The 11163-nt window shown below is 44.8% G+C and overlaps 1 protein-coding gene across 1 annotated transcript; it reads left to right on the top strand.

Annotated features, from left to right (window-relative positions):
- The first annotated feature begins 5140 nt into the window (after window positions 1-5140).
- Window positions 5141-10835, top strand: LOC311357903 (uncharacterized protein). Its single transcript, XM_084477932.1, has 3 exons — window positions 5141-5524; window positions 6734-8130; window positions 10041-10835. Exons 1-3 carry the CDS (start codon window positions 5383-5385, stop codon window positions 10254-10256), a joined length of 1755 nt encoding a protein of 584 aa, XP_084334058.1. The 5' UTR covers window positions 5141-5382; the 3' UTR covers window positions 10257-10835.
- The last annotated feature ends 328 nt before the right edge of the window (window positions 10836-11163 follow it).

Raw genomic sequence — 11163 nt, 5'->3', positions numbered from 1 at the left:
CACACACACATACACACACACACACACACACACACACACACAACCACACGCACAGTCCTGCTCATACCTTTGGAAAATAAAGCCTATAAGCTTTGGAACTCTGGACAACCCATTGGTCTGAAACCAGCACCAGACATTAAAGAGCTAGACGTCATCATGCTCTAACCTCTACGGAAGAACAACTGACAATAAAGGAAGCGGTATGAAATTAAACTGTTGATTTTGAAAAAAGAATAAATGATGAGTCGAAAATCAGTTTAGATATATTTGAAGATCAAAGTGTATTTTGTTCAGTGTTTGAACAAAAGTTAACGTTATAAACTAAAACGAAGTCTGAAGTAGTCAGAGAATCAGTGGACAGCTTCACAGTCCACCCGTTGACTGTAAGAAATAATATTTTAAAAGTAGAATATCTTAAGGTTTAAAAAAAAAAATACAATTTGAATGGTAGAGTGCGAAAAGCTAACATGAAACTTTTTAAAAGTGGAATGCAGTCTCCAGGTGAGAGATTGTGGAAGGAATAGGGTTCCAAAATTGGTAGAGAATGAAAGAATAAAATAAAGAACTAGAAAATACGGTGAGTGCTGTAATGCAAAGTGAGGTTGAAAATATATTTTAATAAAGCCATTGTTTAAAACGTAAAGAAATGTTGAATAGCTTAAATCAAGTCAAAAGATCAGTTCAAAAGTCTGAATGAGTTAAACAATGTAAACATGCACACCATTCAGAAATTGTAAAATGGTTGCAAACAAATAAGTCGAAGTCGAAGTCAAAGTCAGCTTTATTGTCAATTCCAAAATATGTGCAATACAAATAGAGGAATCGAATAAAATAAAGTGAAGAGTTAAACAAATAGCTAAAGTGATATATTTTTAAATGTAGTGTAGTGTTTAGGTGATAGTGATAGTGTAGTGGTAGTGTTTAGGTGATAGTGTAGTGGTAGTGTTTAGGTGGTAGTGTAGTGGTAGCGTTTAGGTGATAGTGATATCACCTAAACGCTGAGGTCTATCCAGAGATGTATAGTAATGAAGTAGAACTACTTCACTACTGTACTTAAGTACTAAAATGCTGTATCTGTACTTTACTGGAGTATTATTTTTTTTCTCCTACTTCCACTTTAACTTCACTACATATTTTTGATGAGTTTAATACTTTTACTCCAATACATTTTTCATGTGCTGAATCATTACTTGTTACAATTATAACAATGTTATCCCATTGATTTCTGTTGGAAGACTCATTGCTCGTTGGCCGGAAACGGAAAGGGGGGCTGTTTACGTTTGGTTGTAGTCTTTTCTTTTGGTTCTCCGTCTCAAAAGTAGGGCTAGAACTGAACGAAAAGACTACAACCAAACGTAAACAGCCCCCCTTTTTATTTTCGGCCAATGAGCAATGAGTCTTCCAACAGAAATCAATGGGATATACAAAATGCGATAAAATAGCAATCAAACACGATGGAAACTGTATTTCTCTACGATACTTGATTTGGAACATCAACAAACACCACTAACCACTCGGTGAGTTGCACATTTCTGAAAACTAATGTTTAGGGTTGTTATAAGGACACGTCGCCAGCCATTCTGAAGCATGCAGGGCGATTCTAAATGAGCCAAATACCTGAGACAGGACCAATAGTCAAAATGTTGGTGTCAACCACTCTATTTCAACCTAGACAAACCAGAAAGGGGCTCAATGTTCAAAATACCGGAATTGTCCTTTAACTTACCCATGTTTGTCACTTAGCCGTTTTCTTGGAATACCCCTCTGGCCTTTGAGATGTTTTAGTTGTTTGTTTTTACATAAACACTTGTATGTGGCCTTTGACAGCTTTTAGACAGCTCTGTATGTATTCCTGTCCTTGTACTGCTGCTACAGCCAAAGGAATTGAGTGTCCTTCAGTTTAAATATTTGAGATAATATAAACAATATGATATTCAAACTTTTGACTGCTTTCTTTAATATAAACGTAACACAATACTTTTACTTTCAGTACTTGAGTAATACATTTTAAAATAAACTACTAGCAATACTTAAGTACAAAACATTTTGAATACTTTAGTACTTCCACTTAAGTGGGGTGTTTAAAGAACACTTCTACTTCTACTCAAGTACTTTTTTGATACAGTACTTGTACTTTTACTTAAGTCTGGGTCTCTAGTACTTTATACATCATAGTGTAGTGGTAGTGTTTATGTGATAGTGATAGTGTAGTGGTAGTGTTTAGGTGATAGTGATAGTGTAGTGGTAGCGTTTAGGTGATAGTGATAGTGTAGTGGTAGTGTTTAGGTGATAGTGATAGTGTAGTGGTAGTGTTTAGGTGATAGTGTATTGGTAGTGTTTAGGTGATAGTACTAGTGTAGTGGTAGTATTTAGGTAATAGTGATAGTGTAGTGGTAGTGTTTAGGTGATAGTGATAGTGTAGTGGTAGTGTTTAGGTGATAGTGTAGTGGTAGTGTTTAGGTGATAGTGATAGTGTAGTGGTAGTATTTAGGTGATAGTGATAGTGTAGTGGTACTGTTTAGGTGATAGTGATAGTGTAGTGGTAGTGTTTAGGTGATAGTGATAGTGTAGTGGTAGTGTTTAGGTGATAGTGATAGTGTAGTGGTAGTATTTAGGTGATAGTGCTAGTGTAGTGGTAGTGTTTAGGTGATAGTGATAGTGTAGTGGTAGTGTTTAGGTGATAGTGATAGTGTAGTGGTAGCGTTTAGGTGATAGTGATAGTGTAGTGGTAGTGTTTAGGTGATAGTGATAGTGTAGTGGTAGTGTTTAGGTGATAGTGTATTGGTAGTGTTTAGGTGATAGTACTAGTGTAGTGGTAGTATTTAGGTAATAGTGATAGTGTAGTGGTAGTGTTTAGGTGATAGTGATAGTGTAGTGGTAGTGTTTAGGTGATAGTGTAGTGGTAGTGTTTAGGTGATAGTGATAGTGTAGTGGTAGTATTTAGGTGATAGTGATAGTGTAGTGGTACTGTTTAGGTGATAGTGATAGTGTAGTGGTAGTGTTTAGGTGATAGTGATAGTGTAGTGGTAGTGTTTAGGTGATAGTGATAGTGTAGTGGTAGTATTTAGGTGATAGTGCTAGTGTAGTGGTAGTGTTTAGGTGATAGTGATAGTGTAGTGGTAGTGTTTAGGTGATAGTGATAGTGTAGTTGTAGTGTTTAGGTGATAGTGATAGTGTAGTGGTAGTATTTAGGTGATAGTGCTAGTGTAGTGGTAGTGTTTAGGTGATAGTGATAGTGTAGTGGTAAGAAATACAGCACCTAGCGTAAAGACACATAAGAGACAGAGAAACAGATTTAGATGCCAGGTAGGACAGCTGACCAGAGCACAAGGGTTAACATTTTGACAACATCGCTCACTGGTGAGGTGGCTGAACCTGACTGAATACACTAGGGTGACCAGACGTCCCCGGTTTCCGGGGACAGTCCCCGTTTTCAGTGACCTGTCCCCGGCTACGGCTGTCCCCGGAAATGTCCCCGGATTTGACTGTGACTGAAAGATCCGACCCCCCCCCCCCCCCCCACCAACAATCCCTTTTAGTTTTCTATGATAAAAACACTACATGTTTGGAGGTTTTTACACCGCTGAACCCAAAATGTCCCCGGATTTTGTCTCAGAAATCTGGTCACCTTACAATACACAAAAACAAAGCCTATATGACTAAAAAGTAGCAACATATGAATTTTTCCATCACAATTATCCTAGCAAGACCCCCAGCATCACATCCTACCAGGACCCCAGCACCACATCCTCAGGGCAGCCAACTTTTGGGTTTTGGCCGGAGTGAGATTCTGTAGAATCTTGTAATGCATACCTTTATAGCAGAGTGTTGGAATGCGGGCGATCGGGATTGTTGTGGGGGTGGGGAGTGTTGGATTGCGGGCGTCTGATCTGTTTAAGTGGTGCGTGCATGTGCGCTGCCTGTGTGCGTGCTGCCTGTGTGTGTGCTGCACGTTGCCATAGCGATCGATTTGAGTGACGTAGCTGCTGGTGCGAAGGAGAGAGGGAAATGGAGATAGAGACGGAGACTGGGGGCTTCGGCCAGTGGCGATTACTTTCAGTTTATAACTCGAAAGGACAAAAATGTTCGAGTCAAATGCACTCTATGCCCAGGCGACAGGCGTCTTTCAACTGTCGCAACCCAGATTTTGTAATACTAAAAAAAATACTAGATAAAATACCCGCGCAAGCCAACATCCGACAGGAAAACATTATCCCATTACCTGGACAAGTGTTGTTCCGACATGGAGTCGAGTGTGCGGAGAGACCGGTCCCCCTGGGTGACGGGTCCACCCGGAGGGACCGTCCAGTCCTCCCAGGTTTTTTGTGTTCTCTGAGTAAAATGTATCTTGTTGGGAATCAACTTGGCTTTAAGCGAGCAGCACAATGGTGTCGTGGTTGGGAGGAGGCGGGTCGCCACAGTGCCGACAGAGACGTCAACATTGTTGTGGTTGGAGGTCATTGGTTAAGTGGACACCTCTGTGTCAGAGATGTGTCATCCACACTAAGTTCAACACGGGGCTGTTTGTCCCACCCAATATCTAACAGGATGTTGCTTTCCAAAATATTAATAAATGTGTTGGTTCTTAAATAGCCTAACGTTACAGACTGAGGGGGAAAACATCTCTGTTGTCATGGCAATGGTCTGACCAGGGTCGATCTGTCTGTCTCCCTCATGGTAACTGGAAGGGAGGGTCGTTTATTAAACTACACTAGACATTAGACTACCATCAGTTTTTTTATTTTTATATATAGGAAAATCCATATAGGGATTTGAAGCGTTACTATAGACCGTCCAACCAAACCTAAACTAGGTTGTAATAAAATACCATTTCGTTTTACGTTTACCCTTGATGTTAAATGTCTGCTTTCAGAAGGTTTTCAAACTGCTGTGCTATGTAATCTCCTTCATTGTTTATATTTCTAAACTGGATCCTCAGAGTCGACTACGTGTTGTCGGGAAATTCCTGTTCTTTCCGAACGTCTCTGATATGTCGTAATCCGGGGGCGGGGTTTATCGGTGGGCGGGAAGTATGTAACTGACCTCCTTTGGAGCCAATCGGCGAGCATTGACGTCACAACGTGTTTATTTTAGTGTCGTGTTGCAATCGCTCACAATCCACTCACTCTTCACTCTAGTCTCTACTCACTCTTCACACACTCTTCACTCAGCCTTACTACGACGAACACCAACATAATGGACGACACGGAGCGAAGACATTTTGCGTTTTGATAAAGAAGAGAAGACCACCGGGCGTAAAGATGAAGCGGCTCCACATCAACGTACTTCTGTCACTGGGAAATAAGAGAAATCCATTTATTTTCGACGAAGAATATCAAAATACGTGAGGATTTCCGGATCATCGCCGAATCTCAAGGCAGAATGAGCACCGTCGGCGAGTCCGGGAGGGTCATGGAGGGGCTCGGCGGGAGCGCACTGCTGCCCTGGACCCGACACCTGCTGGGCGCCGTGTGGGACCAGGTCTGCACCCTGCTCCAGGTCCTCTACATCAGCTTCATGTCAGGTACCACTAGACCTACTATACTACTACTATACTATTACTATACTATACCTATACTACCAGGTCTGCACCCTGCTCCAGGTCCTCTACATCAGCTTCATGTCAGGTACCACTAGACCTACTATACTACTACTATACTATTACTATACTATACCTATACTACCAGGTCTGCACCCTGCTCCAGGTCCTCTACATCAGCTTCATGTCAGGTACCACTAGACCTACTATACTACTACTATACTATTACTATACTATACCTATACTACCAGGTCTGCACCCTGCTCCAGGTCCTCTACATCAGCTTCATGTCAGGTACCACTAGACCTACTATACTACTACTATACTATACCTATACTACCAAGTCTGCACCCTGCTCCAGGTCCTCTACATCAGTTTCATGTCAGGTACCACTAGACCTGGACTACTACTAGTATACTACTACTATATATACCAACACTATACTATACATGTGAGGTGTTACACAAATCTATACATATACTATATATACTACTACTATACCTGTACACATTACACAACTATACCTTACTATACTACTACTATACTATATATATACTACCACTATACTATACCTATGCTATATATATATATATATTACTACTATACTATACCTATACTATATACTACCACTATACTATAACTATACTATATATACTACCACTATAACTATACTACATACATACCTACCACTATAACTATACTACATACTACCTACATACTACATACCTACATATACTACATACTACCACTATACTATATATACTACCACTATACTATACCTATACTACATGTCAAGTAACTATAAATATACTAGACATGTCATTTACACAACTATAAATATACTATACTATATATATATATATATATATATATATATGTATATATATATATATACTATATGTCAGGTAACTGTAAAATACTGTCAAGTATACATGTCAGGTAACTCTAAATATACTTTACATGTCAGGTAACTGTAAAATACTGTCAGGTATACATGTCAGGTAACTCTAAATATACTATACATGTCAGTTCCCTGTTCCAGCGTGTTGTCTCTGCCAGGGGGTCAATATGTCAGCTAATGGTTCTGAAGGTGTTCTTATGGGGTTTAACCATTCTTAAGGTGTTCTTAAGGTGTTCTTAAGGGGTTCTGAAGGTGTTCTTATGGTGTTAACCATTCCTCTCTTCTGGCTCCAGTCTTCCAGCTGTTCCGGTTCGAGGTTCACCTGCGGATCACGGATGAGACGGGGCAGCGCGTGGGCCACCTGGGGACCAGCAGCCCCGCCGACGCCTTCCTCTTCTCCTCGCTGTTTGACGGGGACAACGGGGTCATGGTCGGCGGGTCCAGTCCGCTCTCTCCTTTCTGCGGGGACGAGGTGTTCCCCGGGGGCGGGGCCGAGGCACTGCTGTCCAGCCTGCGGGCGGACGAGCTCTGCTGCGGCATGGTGGACGACTTTGTCTCCATAGCGACCGGCAAGGAGGACGGCCTGTTCGCGGGGACCCACCCCAGCTGGAAGGTGGGCTTCTCGGGCGACTGGAACATCTTTGCGTCCGGCGCCGACGCCTCGGATCGGAGCGGTGCGGGAGAAGGGCTGAAGCAGGAGGCGCCAGAGGAGGAGCGGAGCCCCCACTGGAGCAGCGAGGACGACCAGAGCCAGGGGGACTTCGACAGTGAGGAGAGCCGGGCTCTCTGGGAGTCCCTGTCCAGGTCCAGCGACCCCTACAACCCCTTCTACTTCTCCGCCTGCGTGTCCACCAGCACCCCCGTGGGGAAGACCCCCCAAGAAACTAGGAGTGACTCCGACTCTGTCTCCGGCAGTCAGAGGAGCGAGGACCCGGGCCGGCCCCCGGCTCTGAACATCTGGGTGAGCCGCTCCGACAGCGAGAGCAGCTGGGGCAGCTCGGACGGCTCCGGGGCCGACCTGGACCCGGAGGAGAGCGAGAGGCTGTGGGAGTTCTTCAGCAAACCCCTGGACCCCTACAACCCCCTGTTCTTCACCGCCTGCACCGCCAGTGACCCGCCCCCGCCCCCCGGCCTCCTGCAGGCGCCCCACCCCCCCACCTCGCTGTCCCCCCGCCCCCCCACCTCGCTGTCCCCCCGCCCCCCCACCTCGCTGTCGCCCCAGCCGCCCCCCACCTCGCTGTCGCCCCAGCCCCCCACCTCGCTGTCCCCCCACCCCCCCACCTCGCTGTCGCCCCACCCCCCCACCTCGCCGTCGCCCCGGTGGTCCTCCTCGTCGTCAGAGGATGAGGAGGACCAGCTGTGGAAGTCGCTCTGCCAGAGCGGCGACCCGTTCCACCCGCTCAACTTCACTGCCTGCCTCCAGAGCTCCGCCCTCCCGCTCACGCCCGGACACGCAGCGGACCTCCCGGACCCGTCGGAGGTCCTCCCCGAGCGGAGCCCCCCCCCTCCCGGGGAGGAGGAGGAGGCCCTGGTTCCAAAGCCGCCTCGGGTTCCCCGCCCGGTCCTCCCGGAGCACCCGCCAGCGCGTCCCCGCCGCCCGCCAACGACCCGCCGCCCCTGGACCAGGACCGCCGGAGCGCCCGGCGCCTCTGCTCCGGAGCGTCGCCCCGTCACCAGCAGCTCCAAACAGGTGACTAACCCTATACCCTAACTCTATACCCTATACCCTAACCCTATACCTATACCCTAACCCTATACCCTAACCCTAACTCTATACCCTATACCCTAACCCTATACCTATACCCTAACCCTATACCCTAACTCTATACCCTATACCCTAACCCTATACCCTAACCCTAACCCTATACCCTAACCCTAACCCTATACCCTATACCTATACCCTAACCCTATACCCTAACCCTATACCCTAACCCTATACCCTAACCCTATACCCTATACCCTAACCCTATACCTATACCCTAACCCTATACCCTAACCCTAACTCTATACCCTATACCCTAACCCTATACCCTATACCCTAACCCTATACCTATACCCTAACCCTATACCCTAACCCTATACCCTAACCCTATACCTATACCCTATACCTATACCCTAACCCTATACCCTAACCCTAACTCTATACCCTAACCCTATACCCTAACCCTATACCTATACCCTAACCCTATACCCTAACCCTAACCCTATACCCTATACCCTATACCCTAACCCTATACCTATACCCTAACCCTATACCTATACCCTATACCTATACCCTAACCCTATACCCTAACCCTATACCCTAACCCTAACCCTAACCCTAACCCTATACCCTAACCCTATACCTATACCCTAACCCTATACCCTAACCCTATACCTATACCCTAACCCTATACCCTAACCCTATACCCTAACCCTATACCCTAACCCCATACCCTAACCCTAACTCTATACCCTATACCCTAACTCTATACCCTATACCCTAACCCTATACCCTAACTCTATACCCTATACCCTAACCCTAACCCTATACCCTATACCCTAACCCTATACCCTAACCCTATACCCTATACCCTAACCCCATACCCTAACCCTAACCCTAACCCTATACCCTAACCCTAACCCGACCTCAGCCCTACATCCAGAACACCACCGCCACCTTCTAGTAGAATCATAGTAGTATGGGTGTCATATAGAAGTCAGGATTAGGACTATTAGTGCTTACTATTATTCCTGTATGAGAATGCGTTTCCATAACTCAGGAGTGTGTGTGAGTAATGTGTCAGTGGGGGTTAAGTGAGTGACTCAGCATGGGCTCAACTCCCTTCCTGTGGCTTGGTCAGAGAGCCTCTCCTCTTATGTCATGGTCAATCTTAGACCCTTAGGCAATATACCAAACACATCTAGTAGGGGTTTGCAATATGACGATATTAGATCATGAACAATTAAAATGTCTCAAATGTCTCCACGATCTGCCTTTACAGAGAGATCATTAGTATAGTGCTACAGTGCACATTAGGGCTGTCACTTTTTATTCAATATTCAAATATGCATTCAAATATGACGTGACATATCCGTATTCGAATATATATAATCGATATATGAAGTGCCCGTTTGGTTTTTACTTTTTATTTTATTGTTTGCCATCTCATCCATTCGCGGGCACGCTAAGCCCGCGAGTTCTGGAGCTCTCTCTGAGTTAGACCTTAGTTCTGGAGCTCTCTCTGAGTTAGACCTTAGTTCTGGAGCTCTCTCTGAGTTAGACCTTAGTTCTGGAGCTCTCTCTGAGTTAGACCTTAGTTCTGGAGCTCTCTCTGAGTTAGACCTTAGTTCTGGAGCTCTCTCTGAGCTAGACCTTAGTTCTGGAGCTCTCTCTGAGCTAGACCTTAGTTCTGGAGCTCTCTCTGAGTTAGACCTTAGTTCTGGAGCTCTCTCTGAGCTAGACCTTAGTTCTGGAGCTCTCTCTGACGTTCATCGCTCTACCTGTACTGAGATGTTGTTCCTGTTTGTTTCTAAGCACTGCGTTCCTGGTGTCTCTCTGACGTTCATCTACCTGTACTGAGATGTTGTTCCTAACTGGTGTTTCTCGTGGTGCTGCAGGTGCGTTTCTCCCCGGTCGTCCACGTCCACGTCATGCGCTCCTGGCCGTTCGCTCGCCAGGCCTGCCGCAAAGGACCCTGGGAGGAGATGGTCCGGGACCGGGACCGCTTCCAGCGGCGGATCGTGGATGTGGAGACGGCCATCGGACATTGTTTTACCCAGCAACACCGAGAGCGAATCAGGACTGACCTGGACAGCCTCTCATCCCGTCCCTAACCCCATGTTTCCTCTTCATGCTTGAGGAGAATCTCTGACTGGTTGCAATGCAACATGGAATTAGACTTGGCTGATGGGTAACTGGGATTTGTGATTCTTGCAATGTTCTTGTTGTGTACCATGACCTGTGGCTCATAGATTACTATAACTGTTGCACTGATTTGACACTTTTTTCAACGTAAACGTTTTGTATGCCTTAAATGATGACCCAGTAATGTATCTATTGGCCTGTGGAGCTTGTGCTTTTACGTTTGGTCTTTTTTACAGTTGGTTTGAAATGATGAGTTGTGATGAAGTTTTATATCTATAATTATTTTTGTTGATGTGAGTATAATCAGTGGTGCCTAGAAGACTGCAGTGAATGAGGAGCAGAAGGATGTGATGTTTCATCTCATCTAGGACTAAAGGGTATATAGTTACTTGTAGAAGTTGTGTTCACCACGTATTTGCTTTATATTATTTGCACTGAATAAGGTTCCCTGTTAATGACTTAAAGAAGGAACATTGAATCTTCCTGTAGTAATGTTATATCCTGGTGCTGTTTACTGAATAAAGACTGGACCCTATTTATATATATCACACCTGTGTAATGTGTTGTATCACCAAACTATACCTTTCCTCTTTCCAATTTAGGTCATGCTGGTCGTGGTGTTTTGGGGATTAAACTTTAGTATCCAACTGGAACAAACAGAAATGACTCAATTAAGCTTTATCAATGTATTCAAGGATGTATGTTAAAACTTTAAGCATGAGTCATTTAACCTACTAACACCTTTTAAATACATTTAGAGGGCCCTCCATCCACACTTAAATGTACAATAACTGGAGCCTTACTGACATTAACAAGAGGTGATAATAACCAGTTCAACTCTGACCTAGTGGCAGTGCGGATGTAGGTGTGTCTTGT

This window comes from Micromesistius poutassou (genome assembly GCF_964030765.1).
Source record: "Micromesistius poutassou genome assembly, chromosome: 13".
Taxonomy (NCBI): Eukaryota; Metazoa; Chordata; class Actinopteri; order Gadiformes; family Gadidae; genus Micromesistius; species Micromesistius poutassou.
The sequence above is the reverse complement of the archived record's forward strand: the minus strand, read 5'-3'. Positions and strand labels throughout refer to the sequence as shown.